This window comes from Sinohyriopsis cumingii, chromosome 18 (assembly GCF_028554795.1).
Source record: "Sinohyriopsis cumingii isolate HCF-2022 chromosome 18, ASM2855479v2, whole genome shotgun sequence".
Classification (NCBI taxonomy): domain Eukaryota; kingdom Metazoa; phylum Mollusca; class Bivalvia; order Unionida; family Unionidae; genus Sinohyriopsis; species Sinohyriopsis cumingii.
The window spans coordinates 85,600,766-85,624,191 of NC_142978.1; the positions used below are offsets into that span (position 1 = coordinate 85,600,766).

The 23,426-nt window shown below is 37.5% G+C and overlaps 1 protein-coding gene across 2 annotated transcripts in view; it reads right to left on the reverse strand.

Moving 5' to 3' along the window:
- Window positions 1-9,118: 9,118 nt before the first annotated feature.
- LOC149777211 (dynein axonemal heavy chain 10-like) overlaps window positions 9,119-23,426 on the reverse strand; it is a 135,589-nt gene continuing 121,281 nt past the window's right edge. For both annotated transcript variants that reach the window (XM_089941919.1, XM_089941918.1), the window contains 8 exons: window positions 22,870-23,175; window positions 22,194-22,365; window positions 18,438-18,569; window positions 14,583-14,794; window positions 13,732-13,899; window positions 12,751-12,931; window positions 12,504-12,649; window positions 9,119-10,413 (listed from right to left, as the gene is read on the reverse strand). In XM_089941919.1, the coding sequence (XP_089798045.1) occupies window positions 10,267-10,413; window positions 12,504-12,649; window positions 12,751-12,931; window positions 13,732-13,899; window positions 14,583-14,794; window positions 18,438-18,569; window positions 22,194-22,365; window positions 22,870-23,175 (1,464 nt within the window). In that variant the 3' untranslated portion in view covers window positions 9,119-10,266. The remainder of the gene's footprint in view (window positions 10,414-12,503; window positions 12,650-12,750; window positions 12,932-13,731; window positions 13,900-14,582; window positions 14,795-18,437; window positions 18,570-22,193; window positions 22,366-22,869; window positions 23,176-23,426) is intronic.

Consider the following 23,426-nt stretch of genomic DNA (forward strand, 5'->3'; position numbering starts at 1 on the left):
CAAAGTGATTCGTTTGAGGGCTGATGACAGCCACGGTGTTTTCAGGCATGAATCGTTGTCGATACACTAAGGAACACGCTTTGGCAATGGTGCAAGCTTCTTTCAAAGGATCGACCCCTCCGTGTTCCATGAACAGTTCTCGAAATTTTCCACAGCAACGCCGTAAAATGTCCACGTCGGAACGACAATACTTTAGCATTTCTTCCTGAAAGTCGAAAGGGTCCGAAGCGTGAGCCTGGTACCAAGCGTAGAAAGCTTCTCGTTGTTCGGTACGCATGTTGTCGGGGTCGTAATAGTGAGCCTCAGGTAAATGGGGTAGAACGGCGTGTTGATTGGCTTCCGTATTGAAAAAGTGTGGAAAGTACCCTTTAGCCATTTCTTTCATTCCAAACGTTTTAGGCATTCGACTCAAAGGCATGGCCAAATAGCTCATCGAATCTTTAAACTGTACTCGTCCCACTTGCATGAAAATGATTTTGGCTCCGTTCAAAGTCACTTTAGGACGCTCGGTGCCTTGTTCCGTATAGTACCTCAAAAGAAACTGTCCATCGTATCCGGAGAAATTGTGAGCCATCACCGTGGCATGACGATGACAATCTCCGTAACGTTCGATGTCCTCTTGGCTCCACGTCTTGTCGACGGGGTCTAAGACCCATTGGGCAAAATCGGCTAACGTGTTCGGTCCCCGAAAGATTTTTTCACGCCCTCCGGGAATCTTGCTGCAGTGAGGGCAATGACTGAAGATAGGTTCTTGAATGCACTTCTCGCACGCTCGATGAGCCACGCAGAAATTAGGAATGTGAATGCCGGTCTCTTGCATGCATTCGAAATCGAAAAAGATGAAATTGCCTTTCTTCTTGTGACCGTCCTCTTTCTCTGGTGGGGGTTGGTATTTTTGCACGTAGCATTGGTGTTCCAAGTCCACGATGTGGTGACAAATGTGACATTTTTTCTTTCCTCGACATACGTGTGCCTTGGCATTATTGGTAAGTATGCCTTGTCCACACGTAGGGCACAATCTGAGCAGTTGACAAGCGCATTTCTTCTGTGAACCTTGTGTTTTCAGATGTTGTTGGTAACAGGTAGGGCTGACAAACGTACGCAGACAAGTTGAACAAGGCACTGGTTCTTCGCTCAGACAGGGTGGAGAGGCCAAACATCCTGAGCATTTCCATCCACAATGTTTGTGTTGCTCTCGATTATTATAACCATAGTCACATTTCTCACAATAATAAGCATATCCCAGGAATCCAGTGATACTGGTAATGGTATCGAAATGGTCATCGTGATGATAAAGGTGAATGTATTTTCCGTCCTTAAAATCTTGGCCTCGAAACAATAGAGGCCCGCGCATTTCTTGAGGGTGCACTTTCAAGGTGTATCGTGGAGCTAGGACATCTTGCAATCTTTGCATCTCGGGAATGCCACAGGGTGTGTCTTTGGGCAGTCCGGCTTGTTGTAACAGGAGTTCTGCTTCGTTTCGTTGTTTGGCTCGGTCGGAACGTTGAATAGTGTTCCAGGTTCTTTTCCATTCTACCGTGTCGTTCTTGTTGGCATAGGTTCGTCCCACCACGATGGCACGGGCTAAACACATCTGGTCATGAGGGTTGTTAATTCGGACGAGACTCGTTTTGGTGTTGCGAAGGTCGTCCACCAATAACATCTTTTTGCGTCCTGTCCCTTGAGGAGGAGAGACGTGGGTCATGTCCAGTGTGGCTTTACCATCGGTGATGTCAAACTGATCATTAGATTGTTGTACGTGTTGAATCTTGTCCATGACTTTGGAAGCAGTCAATTCTGCAGGGGTGCTAAACTCGATCCAAACAGGGGATTTCAAACCGTCGTGTTGTATGGAAAGTCTCAAGCGATCGTCTTCTTTGGGTTGACATTGTCGCTTGAGTGCAGTGAGCAAAGAATCCCACACCTCAGTGATGAACACTTCTGCTTTCTCTAACGGCACTTCAGCCTTGAAATCTTTAAACTTCACCGTGTATTTGTAAGCCGTGGTTCTAAATTTTCTAGAGGAGCGCTTTTCCGTCTCTCGAATGGAATAGTACTTTTCAGGGTTGACAAAGGGTGGTGAACTTGGTTTAGAGGGTTCGGATTCTGGTTCACTCATGTCCTCTTCAAAATCACTGGCATGAATTTGTGCCAAGATTTCAGCCCTGGTACGAGGCGATAGATCACGTTTCTGCCTCTTACTTTCTTCTTCTTTCTTCTCGAATGAATGGGATCGTTTCATCTTGAAAGCAAAAAGTCAAATGACTCAAGTTCAAACACCATAAACTACTTTATAGTCATAGCAGACCAGCGTATATAAAAGGGTGTGTGTCTTGTCCTTTCACTATTCATTTCACTCTCAAGCCAAGCACAACGATGGAAGAGACTAACCAGATGGAACGTTTCGTCAGAGCTTTGCGAGGGGTCATTAGAAAATTCTCTTCAGACCAGCCTACGGACTACTCTCCTTCCTTTAGAGATAAAAGTCAAGATACTTGCTATATCTGTCAGAAGAAAGGGCATTGGTCTTCAGAGTGTCCAGACCGTCAAAAAAGAAAAAAACAGGGGATAAAAAAGACAAAAGTCAAGATACCTGTTATTATTGTAAAGAAAAAGGACATTGGTCTCCAGATTGCCCAAAAAAGAAACAAGAGGAGTCAGAAGAAAAGAGGAATTCTTCAGAAGAAGAGAGGGATTCTTCAGAGGAAGAGAGGGATTCTTCTGAGGAAGAAAGAAGACAGGTGAAGAAAAAGAAACAGGAGAAAAAAAGAAGAAGGGAAGAAAGCGAGGAGGAAGAAGAAGAGGAAAAGAGTGTGACGGTGAAGAAATTCAAAAAACAGAGAGACTAAACAAGGAGACAGAAGAAATCAATGAACTTTTTATTAAAGTGTTGTGTTGTGAATTGTGAATTGGATTGTAAAAAATGGAGAAAAGAATAAATGAATGATATAAGGTAAGAGTCTTTGAGTTTTGATTTTAAAATAAGAAGCTACACTCACGCACTCATACACAGACACGTACTATAAGGGTAACATGGGTGAGTTTTTTTTGAGTTATTGGCAAATTGAAATTGTATTTCTTTTCGAGAAATGTGGGTGGCCCTGAAAAGGGCCTTTTTTTCTTTATGGTGCAGGGGTGAGTTTAAGCAATCAATTTTAACTGCCTTAAGCCTTTGCCACGGCCAAGGCCTACTTCTGGACTGCGTAATGATGATAATGATTGGGTTGAAATCACTAAGGGTGGTACGGTAGGCTTAGTCACAGGGTTGACATGTTTGGCTCGGGAAGGTCGTATTCTCTTCGGTCGTGATAAAGAAGTCTGATACATTTGTTTCAGACTTCTTAACTCCGCTAAAATGTCCAACAGTACCGTGACCGTTTGATTTTCACCCTCTTGTTTCTTTGTTGCTACTTCTTCTTGCTGTTGTTTTTTTCTTACCTCTTCTTCTTGTTGCTGTTGCTGTAGGAGAAAAGCCTGTTCCGCTTCCTTTTGTCGTTGTATAAATTTCTCCAATTCTTCTTTCTGTCTCTGTCTAAAATTCTCCACTTGCGGTAATGAAGAAGGTAACGAAGGTTCCGGAACAAATTCTTGCGAGGAGAGAAAATCCACAAAATCCCAATGTACCTCTTCTGAAAGTAAGTCCGGATTCCCTTGGGCGGTCTCCCCTGCTGGTGCACCCCACTGGATCGTTTTCTGAGTTTCCGTCATGTTGAATCACTATCGCATAGATTGACTGCACACAAGCGCTAGCGAATCTATATTGACTACGTGACGTCACAGACTGCTCTCTTCGGATTGGATGCGGGCTGACTGAATTCTGTAACGCGTGTTCGGATTGGTGAATGAACTCAATCCGTTTCAATCCTTTCTGTCCCTATAAATAAGCGCAGTTCACTGCATTGATTCACCTATTCTCGGAGCCTCAACATGTGGACCGACGTTGAATCTTCAACCCTTGTGTCAACAATGATGTTCAGGACGGACATGCTCATGTATGTCCGATCCAAGTGGACCGTTGTCTACAGGACCAACAGCAGTCTGTGGATAAGAAGAGTCTATATAGAGAGACAAGGTTGCCTCAAGAGGACTCTGATGTATGGCCCTGCTGTAAGACGAAGTTTGAGGAAAAGAAGATGTCGCAAATGCCCTTTATGTTAAGGGCATATTAACATAAACCAAAGGCCCTTTTCAGGGCCCCCATATATCTCGAAAAGAGATAGCCTTTGAATTGCCTACCCCTTTTTTTAAAAATTTTTTTTTAAAAATTTAAAAAAATCCCATGTTAAATTCCCCTTGTACGTAGATTGTCACACGATTTATTGCCATGTTAAATTCCCCTTGTACGTAGATTGTCCCACGATTTATTCCCATGTTAAATTCCCCTTGTACGTAGATTGTCCCACGATTTATTCCCATGTTAAATTCCCCTTGTACGTAGATTGACCCACGATTTTTCGCCATGTTAAATTTCCATTGTACGTAGATTGTCCCAGGGGTCCCTGTAATGCTAATTCCCATTGTACGTAGGGTGCCCCACTTCACTACTGGCCTATTTTGATCATCCACATCACAGATACAAATGAGACCTGGAATCACAATAAGAATAGGGGCTACTAAACGTAGTTGATTCTTAGTAGGAAGCCCAGGATGGCAAAAATAAGAAATAAATAAAGAAAAGAAACCAAAATATAGTCACCACTGAATCGTAAACAACCCCTTTTCACAAACACGGCGTCAATTCTCTCTTTCTTCTTGCTAAAGCTTCGAAAATTCAGGAACACTCTCTCAAGGTTAGGGTTCTCGAAGGAAGCTTCACTCAAAGGTTCAAAATGGGGTTCTGATAACGCCTAAAGAACACAAGAAAGGTTCCAGCTAGGCAATAATGAGCAAGATACCGGCCTCTAAAGTTAAAAATACCTGACGTGATTAGAAAGATGAGAATCCAAACCAATGGTGGAACCCCTAGAGAGCTTGAGAGTGTTAGAAAGGGCTGCCATATGTCCTTAATGTTAAATACAGAACCTTCACTTTCCTCGAAATGAGGGTAAGAAAGTCTGCAACCGCAGTTAATGAGGGACAGAAGGGATCAACTCATTTTTACTACACCAGTAAGAGAAGATTCGCCTCTTTGCCTCGTAAACTTGAGAAACGGATTGCCTCCTAACTTTGGAGATGCAGCTGGCAACCCTGCTCAAAAACTGGTCTTTGCGGATTGATCACTGAAGATGACCCAAACGTTACGGTGGATAATCTAAGAATTGTTATGCAAGACAAACCTTGTGCTGTGGCAGCGAAATTATTTTTTAAAAGAGGGGTAGGTGTAAGAGTACAGACGATCCCGTTTTAAACCAAAGGCGTCCACCACTCAGACCCTTTGTTCTGGTACTAGAGAGACATGAGGAGGGAGCTTGTTGTTTAGTCTCATACCAAGAAAGTCCACAAATAGCCTCCAGCATAGTTGAAAAAGTGACTCTGCCACTAACGAGTGCAGAGACCATTGCGTGAGAACGGCCCCGTCTGGACATGCCGGGGGACACAATATTCCTTTTGCCTGGAATAATGCTAAACCTGAAAGTGTCAAGAGGATGCTCTACACTTTTCACCCAAAGAGAAGGGGAATGTGTACATCCTTGACGCTTGAAGTACGCAACCGCCGAGCTGTTGTCCCATGTGATCATCACACAACAACGATTTATGTGCTTGACACGCCCTTTTAAGTCCTGGAAACACTGTCCGCATATTAAGGATGTTTATGTCATGGGTCGTTTCTTCCAGAAACGAACAGTCCCTGGCACCAGGTGAGCTCTTCATCCCGAATTTGATACATATGTGTACAGAAGTGTGCTTTGGGACTGTGAAACGGAACTCCAGCCAGGAGCTAGCAACCAACTCAGATGGAGACAAAATTTGGATCCTGGGGAATCCAAGCTGATAGTGGGTAATTGTTTCCAGTTTCCTACATGCAGCAACTGGAGTAGGCGCAAGTGAAGTCTCACGATGGGGAACTAGATCCGCGTCTGCTTTCAGATTTCCTAGATCAGGGAATCGAAGTCTGTTTTTTCTGTCGTATGCTACTCTCCCGACTGCGCAATTCAGTAGAAGGGTGTACACCTCTTCCCTAAGATGAACTAGTCTTGACTGTTGAAAATAAATTGGGTCTGTGAGAGGGGAGAAGGTTCCCGGAAACGAAGAGGAAAGGCTCCACGCATCGTATGATTGTCTGTAATGTCCAACTAATACTCGAAGTTAAGAAAATTGCTGTGTGTGTGTGTATGTGTGTGTGATTTGGATTTTTAACGTAGCTTTAACAATGTCGCAGACATGTAGCGTGATGTCCCACCCAGTCACATTATCTGAAGCCAGGCCGACCAGTCCTAACACTAACTCGTAATGCTGAGCGCCATGCGAGGAAGCTGTTAGTACCATTTTTGTAAGCCTTTGATATGACTCGGCCGGGGATCGAGCCCACGACCTCCCGCAGCCGAGACGGATGCTCTAACCACTAGGCCAACGTAGCGGTAAAAACGGGCTAGTCACGCACCTACTGTGACCTGGGAAGAGGAGGATGTAGCATAGGGATGTGACTTTCTGGGGCCGACTGCCTCCCACCTTCGGGAAGAGAGAGAAGTCCAAAGACATCCATACTTCGACCCGCACGTTTAGCGAAGAACAAGCGGGAGGGAGTTTTGAACTGAGATTGCTTGTGTGGCTGTTGAAGTTGGCCCTGTTTTTAAAAAAAAACTTGAGAGGAGGTCCCACCTGTGAATCGGTGTCCTTCCTTGCCGCCGTCTCTTGAGAAGCAAACGGTGGAATGGGCAATTGGTCATCTCATAGCCCTCCAAGAAGGGAACGGTACCAACCTTACTATGATATCTCTTCTGTGAATGTGATTGATGATCATTTCTTGACAATCGTGGAGTAAAGTGGTGGTCCAGCTCCATTCTTTTGGACAAGGCCAGATATGGTACAGGTCCACACCCTGTCATGTCCTACATAACTTGAAACCAAGGCAGAGGCATCCATGATTGTCAAGGTGGAAACAAAAAGACTCCATACCGCGTAGTAGGACTCTCCAAATCCTTTTAGGATTAAACAGGAACATCAAACAGAGTGGATGCCAACCTGATCTCCTTCACTAGATAGGCAAGCGAAAATTGACTCCCTATCTTCATAGGGATCATAGGGATTGAGTGATAACCTGGAAAATTGGAGCGGACATCGACTCAGTCCATGTCCCAAGACCATCAATCAAAACTCAGTGTGTGGTTGCTCAAAAAGCATCAACTGGTGACTGGCGCCTTATGACTAGTGCCCGATACCCCGTGAGCAGTGACTTGCACCATATGACTGGTCAAAGATCATTTTGGAAAAGATCTAGAGACAAAACTCTGGTGAGTCTACATCAGATCTATATTACCAAGTGTTGCTCTTATCAATTTTCTGGAAGATGTAACTCACTCATATCAGTCACTATCCCTTCACATTCCTCCTGAGAGTGCTGCTCATCCTTGCTGGCAAGCTATGACCTCTTCTCAGGCACCAGCACTGTTCCTCTCTTTGGAAGAGACAAGAATTTATCCCTAACAGGCACTGACAACAATGGAATGAGCATCAGGGATCCAAGTTGTTTTGGTAATCTCCCAACCATGGAAATCACTACTGGTTTCTGCTCACTATGGATGTAGACTTCCTTAAAAATGGAAGTGATCCTGACCCTTCTTGGTAATAGAAGGCACCTTCAAGGGATGAAACAAGGAAGAGAGGTCTTTCTTCTTTCTCCAGCATTAAGTGCAGTGACTTTCTGTCAAGTACCACACTTAATCTGTTCACAGGCAACAAACAGAACATATGTCCATACATAAACATTTATACATGATAAGACAGATAGGGTGAGTGTGCCAAAGGGCATTCTTATGCCCACAATGTAACCAGAAACCAAAAATGGGTAAGTTATACTTAACCATTATCCAGTACTAAAAAGGGGGAACAATTAAAAGAAGCAGCACTTTGCTGAACAGGATGTAAAAACCCTTTAATTTCAATAAAAAGTAACACAAAATGACACAATTAATGTAATAATGGAGAGAAAAAGATGACATAAAATGAGAAACATCTGGCAAAACCAAGTAGTTAATGACAGCAATGAAGGCAAAATTCATTAAGTGTTCTGATGTATGTGTACTCATCTGCATGTCCAAGGAAAAAGAGCAAGATATTCCATATATTGGCTATAACAAAGGAAGCTGGCTGGGATCACATTTTCAATTCATATCTGGGCCTCCAAATACTAAATAAACATAGAAGGAATATTTAGCATGAACTGGTAGACTAAGCATCCTGGAAAAGGAAAGAAATACAACAGTAGCAGGTATAGTATTACTGGTATTAAAATTGCTTGAGTATCATCAAAATCCAGCCAGGTCATTTTCAAAAGGAATAAACGTGTGTCAATTTTCATTTCTGAAGTGATTTTGTGAAATTATGCTGGCAAGATATTAGTTATTGTGGGTTGTAACTGCACTTTTAACACATTATTAGCTATATCATAATGAGGAGATGGGAGCCAAGTTCCTTTCTCAAGGACACCCTAAGGCAGCAGACCTAGGTACCATGACCCCTGGATTTAAAGTCCATTTCTACATAATTTAGTCCTAAAAGGTAAAAAATTTATTTTAAAAAATTAAAAAAAACAGGTAATACTGCCTTTGTGGAACAAAAATCCAATCATGTCATCAAGATAGGAATGCAAACATACCTTCAGGCCTTCTTTATGTCTGATAGTTTCTGCATAATCTATTTATCACAAGAGTCCATGCCCCAAAAAGCTGTATAATTTTATGCTAAAAATTGAATACTTCATATATTTTTTAGTGGGATGAAATTCTAATCAGGTCAAATACATATGCATAAAAACATGACAGCCAAATTTATTTTGTCCAAGTAATTTTTGTGCAATCAAGCTTCCATCTATGCTGGATGGACAGAAACTTAGAACTTAGATGAACACAGTATTTTACCAAGAAAGAACATAAAATATTATTCAAATGTATTCTGAAATTCATTTTCTTCAGCAGGCCATTATCTTAAACTTTCTTTGAATGAAAAAACGAAGAAGAAATGTTATTGTAAAGTTTATTTTCTTTTTTTTGGTTTAACTTTATTATTTTTTTCCAGGTAGGGGTGTTTTTATGATGGGACGATGACACATCAACAAAACAAATATGCCCAATAGGACAGCATCGTGTAATTCAATAAAAATAATAGTAAAGAAAATGCTCTGTAAAAATACAACCATCGGAAGATTAATTATGCATATATACATCTATTATATAATATCCACTGCTTACATTTTTGATGGCAGTCCACATTTTAGTAAAGGTATTATAAAAATAAACAAAAGAACTGTTAAACATTTTTAAAAAATTCTCAGGAGATACCACCTTCAAATAAAAAAAAACACATTTAAATTGTAACAAAATTATATAGGTGTCTAAAGCTTAGAATAAAAGATAAGAGTCTTCTGGAAATTATACAAAATACTGTTCAAATGAATAAAATTAGGGACGGAATTCGACAAAAGCATGGTGAGAATATCACAGACGTGCTTGCTTGACAATGTAGATCCTAAAACAGTTTTTGGTAAAACATACATGCACAAGTAAATATACCATCTCAATGCAGTTCTATCATGTAAGAAAATGACTTCGAATAGTTTTGATAAGTCTTTCTTCATATATAAATGTACATATTTTCTTACTATGGTCTTAAAATATTCAGGACACACTGTAACTATTTGACTGTATTAGGACATGTACAAGAATAATAATAGCTCTTAAAAAGCAACAAAACACACAAAATAACTTACAGATATTCGATACTCCTGTGATAAAAAATAATGTATTTATCTGAAATAGTCATTTCATCCTTCTAATGGCTGCATATGTGCATCATATCAGTCCATCACAAGAAATACAAAACTGTTTATATATAACACACTGGCATTGAAGTTATCTTTCAATTAACACAAAAATTATTTCAATAAAAATAAAATCGCAAAAATGATTTTTCCAACTAAACAAAATTTAACAAGTTCTGTTTCGCAGCAGAGTTTAAATCCAAGGAATGTATCGGACAAGATTAACTCACTTAATCACTTTCTGAATTTTTTTCAATGAATGGATTATCCAAAAAATTGCAAAAATTTGTCTTCTTTTTTCAAACTTGTGATATAGTACCACAAGTATGTACTCTTTGTCATACTGGTGTCTAATCGGTGTTTAGAGTCAAACAGACTCCCTGTAGTGTCCAGTGACTGATGTGTTCTGTGGTAGCCAGATCTGCTTCAAACACCAGGCCCACACCCATAGCATTACGTCTCTGTGATGTCACATAAACAGGGGTTCGGAAAGTGTTCTGAAAATCAGCAAAGCAATAAATAAAATGAAGGCTTACAAAATTTATATTTGTTTTGAAACTATTTGGCATGGACAAAATCAACAGATAGAAAATCAGTGAAAACTCGACACTAAGCATGCAATGTTAAAATAGGTTCATACTGATGTCAAACACGTGTATCCTTTTGAGACACCATATCAGATCCTAAGTGAACTGCTCCTACAGTCATCCTAAAATTTCATAACCATTAAACCACAATCTCAAAAAATAAGGATTTTGAAGAAGACTTCAAAGTTAACAAAAGTAAACCGAATATAAGAATTACACTATATCTGTAGGAACCTTAAAAAGAAAGATGAAAACGAGCAAATTCATTTCTTAACATTCTCCTCCTATTACAAAGCTTGGTGCTCAAGTCTTAAATTTTCTGTGAGTAATTTCCCTTTCTGACCCAATGATACTGTCTGTTAATATCCCTTTATACTTAATTTTCTTAAACTATAAACTTGTTAAGTGGCATAAATGTGTACATAGCAAAGAGTGATTTACCATGAGCAAGCAATGCCTGACATAATCATAGTTTAACAACTGTGGCAGGTGAATAGCAGTAATTTCTGTGACTTACAAACACTACCTGTCAGTGTGTTTGAAAATGTACCCATGACCAACTCCCAATGTGTAAAAGAGCACTTGTAACTTGCATTCCTACAAATACGTACGAGTAGAAACAACTATTAAAAACAAAATCATTTTCAATTCAAGCCTGTCAAACCTAACAAGACTCTTGCAGTAAAGTGGGTCAATATTTTCCTTAAGTTAGACTACCAATTTTTTGTTTGGTGTAACAAAATATGTACTGCAACACTCACCTTAGAAAACATCCATCAACAGTTCAGTTTTAGAAACTGCAGTTCCAAACCCCATAGCATCAACAACTTCTTGCTAAATCTCTCAACATGATAAAATCTTTGGGGGGGGGGGGTTTAATTCATGTGGCAGTGGCAATCACTGCTCCAGCCATGAGCAATCAATATAACATGATGTCCAATAAATGTAACTGTTATCTTTCAGAGTTTTCCAAACATGATCAAGAATCTGAATACTCCTTTTTAAAATGTCTGATTGTGTGAACTTTTTAAGTGACTGATTGTCCCTTTGGCATTCAATGTATTTTCATTTGTTGGATTACATTTCCTCATGATGTTATAATATGAGCACAAAAGCTTGATCAAGTTGGCAGATTAATGCATCTGAGGTACTCCTGTAAAAGTTAGTCTGGTTCTCTGACCAACTCCACTGAATCTAATATAAATATCAGAATCCAGATCAAACCCAGACAAGTCGATAAACAGATCTGACCGCAACAATCCTATTTTCACAAGTTTGTAATTTAAGGGTCATTTTGCAATGATTTATATGGCCTAAACTGACCAAATGAATCCCAGTCAACAGCTAATATCCCATACTCTGATTGCATAGTAGAATTGCTTGCTCACAGTCAAATGTAGCTTGCAGTACGCATGCAACTAAAGATGTACATTGTTACAACAATTAAGTATTAATGCCCCAAAGGAACATGAGTTATGAGTGTAGTTAGACAAGGGTGACCTGGTAATCTCATCTTTCATTCAACACAGCATAGACTACCTGAGAAATACATAATATGTATTCCTCAAGTAGGCTGTGTTATATACAGTTTTACATGCTATGAGTACACACAATATGAACAGCCTAATTTTATCCAAACAATGTATGTAAGATGCACAGTGATTTACAAAGAGGACCTGATGAGTGTTCCACCAATCTGTATAATTCAAACACCATGTCGCTTTGATTTATTTCATGCAATGTGTGTGTAAGGATATCTTTTTCCCCAAACACCTCCTCTAAACTTAGAGCTAGTCAAGCAGTCCAAGAAATTAACAAGACTGCTCCACAGACACCTAAGACTTGTATTGAAGTCCTGGTGGAATTCAGTGATGACAGTCTGCCACCCACCTAAGACTTGTATAAAAGTCCTGGTGGAAGTAAGTGATGATAGTCTGCCACCCACCTAAGACTTGTATTGAAGTCCTGGTGGAAGTAAGTGATGATAGTCTGCCACCTACCTGAAGTTTCAGCCTGTGAGCCTCAATAGGGATAATCTTCATGACTGGCAGCTCTTGAATCAGCTGTTTGGGTTTCTGTTTCATCAAGCATGATTCCTCGTGGTTCCATGCTGCACCTTCAAGGTAAAGCCCAGACACAAAACAACCTGAAATCAGAAAAATAGTGAAGATTTTAGTTTAATTATCAGCATTATCTTGATTGTTCACTGTGTTATGGCTGTTACATTCAGTCTGAAATTGTACTAACCTTGATGAGCCTTTTCTGTCACATCACCTGGTGAAAGCCATTTTGTGACAGCAGTGTACAGTGTTGACTTGTCTAGGGGCCAGCCATTTTTACGACATGTGGCCTGTACCAGCGCAGTCAGGTATGACTCAGGGATATGAAGTCCTGACAACCACATCACCGCTGGTTCAGCTTCGTTCACCTGTAAATAAGAAAATGATTCTAATCTTTCAGAAATAAGTAGTTCATAAATCTGTGCATTCCATATAATTTTTCTGCAATAAAAAACATTTTCTCAGCTCAAACTAATAAATATAATTGTGTAAAAAGTGTAATTAGTTTATTGTGAACTAGGACCATGATAGAAAATAATACTAATTTCCGTTGTGCATCACAATTTTAAAGCTAAATATGGGAATTACTTCTTGGTAATTAAGAGGTCTAAATGTTAATTTCTTTGTACATCATGTATCTTGTTGAAGATGACATTCTAATAAACCTATTTACAAATTTAAGATTGTTCACTGTTTCAGATGGAACTAACAGAGCTCATACTAAAAAGAAATGATAATAAAATAAAAATATCCATGTCAAACAAATGCAAATATTGTACAAAATTTTAATAAAGATTTCATTAAAATTAAAAATTCACTGCTGGTAGTCACAAACTTGTTTTCAATGTTCTAAACCCATGGTATAGAAAAGCCTGATCTGAAACACCACTGTTTTGTAAGACCACAAGTTTTTAATGCACTAATAAATAGCATTATTATATAGTGAAACCCCTCGAAACTGAGCCCCTGGATATACTCAGATCCCCTCAAGACTCTAAGTTGTGTTTGTTCCCAAATTTTCCTTCTTTAATATCAACCTGTTTAAATCCAGTAACCTAAGCCCCTCAACTTTATACTTTTGATAAAGTACTAAAACAAAATCCCCATTAAAATGAAATTCATTTAAAACATGGAAGTATATTTTAGTTATGAACGTAAAGACACCTACCCAACTATAATACTGCTTGTATCTACTATCAAAGTGAATCATCCAGTTTCCAAGGGACTTAAGTGTTGCTGGTGCCAGTCTTCTCCAGATGCCGGGAATCTGGCCATTGAAGAGAGAACGTGCCACATCATCCAGTTCACTGCTCATACCCACCTCTCCAGCAAGGGCCTATAACAACAAGAAAATAAACTTGTTTGCTATCTTGTTCTTCATCTTACTTCTAATAAGACAATAATTTTACACAGCATGTTGGGTTAGAATTAACCATGGCATAATCAGGTAGCCAATCTGTATATTTTAATCAGGTCGTAAAGTGATGCATCAAGAAGAAAATGTGTCACTTGGGTTCATTCTTTTCACAATTCTAGGGAACAAACATTTTCACCTGAATCTCTAGAAAGTAGCAAACCATAAAACAGGCACCAAAATTGCTAACCATCTACCTGTGAATTTCAACCCAGGTGTATCATAAAATGCACAAATTATTATACAGTTGTTCCATTTTGCTTGAAATTTTAATTTTGGACACTGACTTCTGTGGGAAAAAGCATGGATTCATGTTTATCTTATCACTTTGCCAAGGTCATGAATCATCTTTAGCAACAAATGTTAACTCCGAAAACATTTTTCAACTAAAGATGACATAGATTCTGCTACACAATTTTATTAATTTCAACAACTGTATGCATCGTTTTTAATTTACAATCTCGATTCTATTTTCAAACTTTTGTCGTCCAACATTTACCATGTACATGTTAAAAACAACATTGATATCTAAACAAAAGAATAAAACAAAAGGAAGTGAATAAAAAATTATCAAACTAATCTGATTACATTTTAAACATATTTACCCTTTTTAAAGTGGCCAGGGATTTCCTCATTCTGTTAACAAGTGCATTCCAGCGTTCAAGCTCCTGTAGCAACACAACGGTGGTTGGAGATATGTCCAAACCAAACTTTTTCTTGATCTTATCCAAGGCAAACTCTTCTGGCAGTTTCCCAAGTACATCAGTGGCAATCTTATCAATGAAATCTTCACGACTTACACCAGATGATGATTCTCCTAAACAAAAGAAGAAAAATACCAACTGAAGGAAAATGTACTTAATAAGTTATTTGTTTTGTATTCAGCTTCTTTAAATATAGTGTAGATTCCATTTGAAATACTTGCTTTTGATGTCTCATTGTTTACATTTACAAAATACAACCATGATTTACTACCATGATGCAAAGTGACAATGACAATACAAAAACAAAAGCCGTCTTTCTCACTCGACATCAAGGCATCCACAAGCTTTGGTGACGGTATATAGCTGAAAACTGAATGTTATATTGCAGAAATAATTTTTCTTCATTACTTTCTAAGCCACCATAGTGTTCATATTAACATCTGAAACACTTTTGGAGGAATTATTGTGATTTCCTTTTAAAAGCATAATCTACTGCTGTTTCATATATTACCACCAGTGAAACAATATCTAGGGCAGATAACTATTATCATTTACCAAAATCTCAGTTGCCTTCCTTGACATAAAAGTAACCTAAAAAGCCAGTGCTATACTTTGATACTAATTTTATTAAGATGATCAGATTTGTTACTATTATTAAGTACACACTATATTTAGCAAAGGAGAATGGGCAATATGCCATAAAGCATCAAGGGACTGAATTTCATCAAAATCAAGTACAGTTTCAAGGGATACACACATTAGTCTCCTGGTATCAAAATCGTGCTTTCAAAGAGCAATTAAATATGAAAACTTAACCAAAATCAGGATCTCCCGTACTATATGTTTGGTCTGCAAATTGCACTATAACGCTTATTGTCTGACCTTACAAGTTTGGACAAACCCTCTAAACAGTGGTGACAATAATGCCAATGCATAACAAGAGTACCATAAATGGTATATTGTAGCAGGAATTACATTTCTTTTATGTTAAATACTCTTTATCAATGGTCAGATACCCTGATACTAAATGACACAGCACCCATTTAATTTGTGTTCTAAATTGCCGTTGTTAAGTGATGCAGCTTGGCAATACAAAATGATGTGCTCCCCTATTGAATAGCTATCTTCTTTGTCTCAATGCCAGCCAAAATTGGTCAAGATAAAAGACAGAGAACTCAAATTAACTTGCAGAAATCATTCTTCCTGTTTTAGTCTTGATGACACTGACCTTTGATATTTTGATCAAAGAAAATCAATAAGCACCTTTCTTGTCTCAAACAGAGTGTCTGTCTCTGTGTGTAGTGGGTTAAAAGCACATCAGTACAATCCTGTCTATACAGTGTCAAGTACTTTTAAGCAGCCCCACCAAAAAGTTTCATAAAACAAAGATAAAGCGAAAACTGCAACGAAGTTCTGTTCTTGATCTAATCCAACTTTTTAAAATGTCAGCTGGAAAATCATCACACAATGCACAAAGATTGGTCAAGGTCTATAGTATATGACTATGAATCATTTTGTGAAAACTGCTTTCCTTCTTGAGTCCCTCTGGCTTTGACCTTTCACCCCAAAATCAATCAGTGCATTATTTGCCGTAAGTGCAAGGTATATACAAAGTTTAGTCAAGGCATATGGTACAGAACTTAAGTAGTTTTGTGAAATGATTTTTTCTACTTCAGCCCCAGGCCTGTAATTGTGAGCTTCAACTTTATAGGTGCATTCCTCATATAATATGCAAGCCATAAACAGAGTTCAGTCAATGCATGTGGTACAGAACATAAAACTTAATTACTAGTTATTAAAAAAAATCATCAAAATGTAAATTCTATGTTTTTTTTGTAGAACATTACATGTACATAAAATATCTGTTTCAGGTGTCATCTTAAATATAGTCCAACCAAATTCTTGAATTTAACATTAAAATTAACAATAAGTTAGAATGTCCAAAATTACCAACAGGATTACCTCCCTTGCATAAGACTCGGTGTGCTGTTATACTCCAATGCTATATTTCATTGCGGATGCTGTATTATCACGGCGAACATCAGTTGCTTACAGATGTAAAGCTGTAGCCAGGATGGATGCAAATCTGTCAGAGCACAATTATCTCCAAAATGTCACATTTTTGGTATTATTATACCATGTGCTTGCTGCCATACTTATGTTAGGCAAATACCACAATAATATAGAGTTGTTCTCCCATGGTACGGTAATCAGGTTCAGCCGCCATTAGCAGTTTTATTTACATTTACTTGATTGGATTGACAGAGAATTTTTTTTAAAGGAAAAGATAGAGGCAAAGTCAGAGGAACTTTACAATTTGTAACAATGTAGCAGTAACAGAATGGTTTTAATATCTACTGATTACAACATTATGTACCACGATAATACAGTGCTCCAGGTTATATGCGATGTGGCTCTACAAAAAGCTGACAAGCCACTAATGTAGAAGTGTATCAACTGTTTCATTATTTCAATTAAAAATGATAGATTTTGTGTGATAATAAGGATCTGATGCATTTATTTTCTCAGTGTGGCTAATATAATATGAAAGGTATAAAATATATGTCAAGATTGCATTTCTATACAGTTTTGGGGATTTTTTAATTCTTTTTACATTAACTGTCATTAACTGTCATTATCTTTCTCTTGATCTATCGGTGACTATATTCACCACAGATGTAGCATTAGTCATTTCAGTTTCTTAAATTTCATTAGAATAACTATTCATTTCCCAACTTGTCACAAATTCTCTCCAGTGGCCGAGTGGTCTAAAGCGCTAACTGTTACAGATCACTGCCATCTTACCTCTGTTTGCCTGGGTTCAAGTCTTGGATTCAGCCAGTGTTGGTATGTGAGAAAGCTTACCAGTAGCTTCTCGTGGGTCGGTAGTTCTTTCCATGAGTTTCCAAGGTTCTTCCTCCACCATTAATACTGGCCGCCATGTATAGCCTATCATGTGCTGCAAAATGGCATTAAACCCAACAACAACAACAAATTCTCTACCTTAAAATCTCTCCCCATTGACTTCTTTGTTCTAGTGATATGTCACTTTGCATTGACCAACTTGTGTGTTGGACATAATTGTACTTTTAAATGCAATTATTTGCAAGCAATGTAATAGAAATTCATAATAACAATGAATATGTTGTCTTCAAGTATGGAAGATCAAAAACTAAATTTAAACAGAAACCTCCATATCTGAGTTCAATTTTTGCAGAAATAATTTGTTTTTCTTCTTTCAGACCTGTAAGCCAGACCTCTAACCACAAAATAAATGTTTGCCTTTCTTGTCTCAAGTGCAAGACATTTACAAAGTTTGGTCAAAGAAGATAAAAGAGAATTCAAGGTATACTATGTAGAAATAAATTATCTTAGAGTCACTGTGACCTTGACCTTTGATCCTATAATCAATGGGTGCCTTAATTCAAATGCAAGCCACAATTTGGTCAATTTGGTCAAGGTGTCTGGAATACAAATTACTGTGTGAAAGGAGTTTTCATTCTTTCAGCCCTTGTAACCTTAACATCTGATCTTTAGATTCTGGAATCAATCAGTTTCTTTGGTGTTTGAAACTCGAGCAACTTACAAAGTTTGGCAATGTTAGATGGTGAAGTTATTGTATGGAACATGATATGCTCCACACTGTGGCGTGAATGTAACATTTGCACCTTTTTATAATTCTGGCAAGAAAATAAAAACCTTTTAAGGAATAAAAATGTTTTTTAAACCTGTAAAAATTCAATGTGTTGCAAGTACCTGTTTGAGGCTGTAATTCTACCAGATATAGCCACATATCTCGTGCCGCTTGGGTGTAGTAGCCAATCTCAGCATTGGGATGGAGTCCAAATACCTCAGGGGTGTTGGTTAGAGGCAAACTCTCAATATAATCTGAAAACAAATCCAAATGTATTAAATGGACCAGAAAACAGCAGAGGCAAACCATACAATGGAAATATATGAAAATCTATACCATAAGTAAGCTGAGAAAGATTCCATCTATAAAGTGGAAAAGAAACCCCTTATTTCTCAAGCTGCATTAATCTTAATGACTTACACATTTAGTTTGAAGATACTTGTGCTTTAAGTTGGAAGAACACATGCACACACACACACACACACACACACAGAAGCTACCAGCATTCCTAAAATTTTGGATTATACCTGACATACTGCAGTTCAGTACATAACACAGTTGGCATTTATGGACCTCAAGTACTGTGTTCTGATCGGGGAAAGCTGTATTTGTTTTATGTTTTTATTAACATGATTCTGATACTGTGTCATGTTATATTTGTTATTGTAATACTTACTGCATGAATAGGGTTTCCTCTTTTTGCTATGCATGTGGTTTGCTAAACCCATCTGATGGCTGATGGCTGGTCATTTTGTAAGCTGGGCAAGTGTACACTTTTGATTTGTGTTCATGTATCGAGTTCGTATTTGCATGAAGATGAACTATACAGTAGGTATTTTGAAGAGACATAAAACTGAGTAATTTTATCCAAAAATACATGTTTCAAATTTGGCAAGTTATGTTTTAGCAATTACAAAATAAAGTGATATTCGGATGGGATTTATATCCATGATGTTGTTCTGAATCTTCAAAACAACTACAATTTTCCATCACTAAATATGCTCACTACAATCTCCTTTCTGCATATCACTAAAAGTAAATATTTCATATGATTTGGTTTGGATTGGTCTCTTGTGATACAACAACACAATTAAGTTACTTAGTGCTGAGACAATTGGGGTAAAATGCCTTCCATGTCCAAGGTGCCACAATAGCCATCCCAGGCTGATCCCATGATAGGATCCAACATGCACCTTTTGGGTGGGAGTCGGGCATGCTACTGTTTACCACTTAGCCACTGCAGTTCCTCTTTAAAATAAAAGTACAATAACAGGCAAAGAAGGATAAGAGAATATTGGTTGCCATCTTCTCACAGCAGACTTATCTGAATTGTTTAGATGAATATAGGAAAAATTAATATTCAACGATTAACTAAAAAGACAGAGATATTCTGTTTTCTAAATTAAAAAGTTTGGCAAGAATTCTTTTTAAATTAGAGTTTAAAAATCTGTCCAATATCAGTAACCGAAGGCATCACTGCAGTATTCAAGTTTCTATGGCTGTTATTCATGAAACTGTAATAGTTTCCTACATTATTTGACTTCTCCCCATTAAAAGTGATTTAGGACACTCTTAAATCCACACTTATGCTTGATATTTTACAACTGGAAATTGCAGACATCAGTTTCTAAATACAAGTGTTCAAACGTGAACAATTTCATGAAATAAATGAAAAGATGACACAAATTACACAAGAAATTGTTGTAGATTTGTAATGATTTGCATTTAATCAAGTGTTTTTGGTGGCATTAAAACAAATTACATTCACTCAATCTGCTTTAATTGTTCCTTTGTACGTTCAGTAATTTAGATGCTTTGGAAGTAAATTGGCTAATTTCATGTTATAATTAAACAGTACTTACCATTTCTGCTTACCACGTAACAATTAACAGTAATTTCTAGTAATCCAATAGCAAATTACAAAATAGTTGATTGACTAGATTGACTGTTATCGACAGCCTGTGGACAAGTATATAATAACATGATTGATAGTGTACTTGAATAAGGACTAAAACATCTGCAATGACAGTTTTTCATTTACACAGACATAATGACATAACTAAATTTGATTCAGAAATTCATTTTCCATTTTTTAAATTTGGCATCCCCATAATGAATAAAAACTGAAACTTAAAGACAGTGACTATTCTTTAGTTTATTAACAAAGAACTTTAGACTGAATTATGGAAAATATAAGTACTAAGTATACTGGCTACATTTATACGAATTAAAAAGTTGGAAAAAATTTAAAATAGAAAACTGCAAAGAAAACTTTTTGTAACGTTATGATCAATAAACGTAAACATGTAATGTGATAAGATAAAATATTAAAGGTAAATAGTTTAAAATTCTGTAAAGTCATATAAAGTAAGATATGAGGGTAAAAAATATTAACTCCACTCCCTAAACTTTCTCTTGTGGTACATCATCACAAGGTTTTTCGGACCCGAGTTTACATTCAGTAAACTCTGTTTCAGTGTGTGAAAGTAGATGTACTCTACAAAAATGTTCTCCACTGTCTGGGTTTGCACTTTGGTCAAGGCTCATGCTTCTGGAGGTATGTGTGAGTCAAATATGTATGCCCTATACACTCATCACCAAATATGTATGCCCTATACACACTCATCACCAAATACGTATGCCCCTATACACACTCAGCACCAAAATATGTATGCCCTATACACAGTCATCACCAAATATGTATGCCCCTAAACACACTCATCACCAAATATGTATGCCCTATACACACTCATCACCAACTATGTATGCCCCTATATACACTCAGCACCAACTATGTATGCCCTATACACACTCTCATCACCAACTATGTATGCCCTATACATCCTCAGCACCAACTATGTATGCCCTATTAACACTTGTCACCAACTATGTATATCCCTATACACACTCAGCACCAAATATGTATGCCCTATACACTCAGCACCAACTATGTATGCCCCTATACACACTCAGCACCAAATATGTATGCCCTATACACACTCAGCACCAAATATGTATGCCCATACACACTTAGCACCAAATATGTATGCCCTATACACTCATCACCAACTATGTATGCCCCTATACACACTCAGCACCAAATATGAATGTCCTATACACACTCAGCACCAAATATGTATGCCCTATACACAATTAGTACCAAATATGTATGCCCTATACACACTCAGCACATCACCTCATCTCTGTGATCTGTTCTCTATACGGATGCCACTCTTCAATGATGAGTTTGATGTTCCAAAGTTTGTTTGTGGAGTTTTCTTTCTACATATATTTCTATGTATACAGAACATGCTGATTTATGTAATATCTTAAGTCACTACATGAAATCTTCATCTCAGAAATGGGGGACTAAAGGGTAGTTTTAACTTCTTTATCAGCCCTTTCATTCCCTTTAATATCAAAGTGATATGGCAGCCCCCAGTTATAGTATACTTTTTCCGTAACACTGAATGAGAAAATCGGGTTTCTTTATGATCTGTGAAATTAATGTGTTGTCAAATTTTCAGTTTTTGCAAAATTCTTAGTGTGGAAAAGAACTTGTCTCTTTCAGCAAGAGCAAGTCAGGAGGGTGACTGTCTTAATAAATGTTATTGTCATACACTCTCTTTTTCCTTTTGTATTATAATGTATTGAATTTAACAACTAATTAGCAGCCAGCAAACTAATGATTCTTTTCAGCTTAAGCTATGTGGGCTTTTGTAATAAGCAATTTGCATCAACCTGGGAAATATAAAGATAATGGATGATGCACTGGAAAATTATAAAGTTCATACTTAGCAGGATTTCATTTTAATCTAGTTCATATTATTTTCATTCAATGGCATTCTTTGTTTATTATAGCTTCATCACTAACTTACCAACATATACATCCCTAGGCCCAAGATCTGGAATTCTGTAATCGACCTCTGGGTTATGGTAGAAATGGAATGGCTGGAATTTATCAAATATGAAGTCTCCCATGTATTCATCCATGTATGTCCGCAGAACTCGCCTGTCAAAGTTGTCAATGGCTCGGCCACCATACATCACCTGAAATGGTTAACTCTGTTTATTAAAAAGGCAGGCATGAGACAACTCACAGAATCATAGATGAATAGTCTTCACAAAAAAATCTATCAATCCAAATGAACTATCATTTTACTTCACTGTTTGAATCAATCCTATCTTTCCAATTTTAAGACTATCGAGAAATGAATAGTAGCAGTTTCAAATATATTATGAAACATTTAATATTCCAGTAAAACAACAGAAAATTCTACACTGCATAACATTAAATGGAAATCTATACACTGATATATCAGAGTCAAAATAATGTTATTCTATCTGGCTAACAATTTAAACACCTAAATTTCTTTATTTGGTAAAAACAGCTTACATCTGTAACTACTTTATTCTAATGCAGTTTTTATACAGTATTTTTGTTCTTTTTTCAATTGTATAATGTACTCTGGGGGTGCTGTAAAAACACGATTGTGCAATTGAGTATCTTGGATGGCAGATCTGTCTGAAGATGTAACGGAATATATGGCATACCTCTCCAATCAGGTATTTTAAGCTGCCCCATGGAATCTTGGCATCACCCTGATCTGATGCCTTTGTCAAGTATGTATTCAAGATCTGCATGCAGACACGGAAATCTGACTCATTGAAATCATAGGAGATGTTCCAACCTATCTTGCCATACTTCCTCCTCTCCTGAACGACAGCATGGAAGAAGGCCAATACAAACACTATCGATGGGAATGCCTCATGAGGACATTCACTCAGAGCTACTGATGAGATCTTGAGATATGTGCTACGCAGATTCAATTTTAAGCCATTTGGAGGTTCTGTCACAACCTACAATGAGAAATTACATATTTTTTGTTAGCAGACACACACAAGTTTGTTTTTCTAACATAAATTTCTGTATGCACTTTATGTTTTTGCTTACTGCATTCTGATGATTTTTCTATGTGCTTCAAGTTCTGGGATATACATGTATTTTTATTCTACAAACATCCTATGAAACATATGACACTCTAAACTTTTCTCAACATTATGCCAATAAATCTCATCTCAGTTTCATGTTCTTCTTTCTAAATGATGAC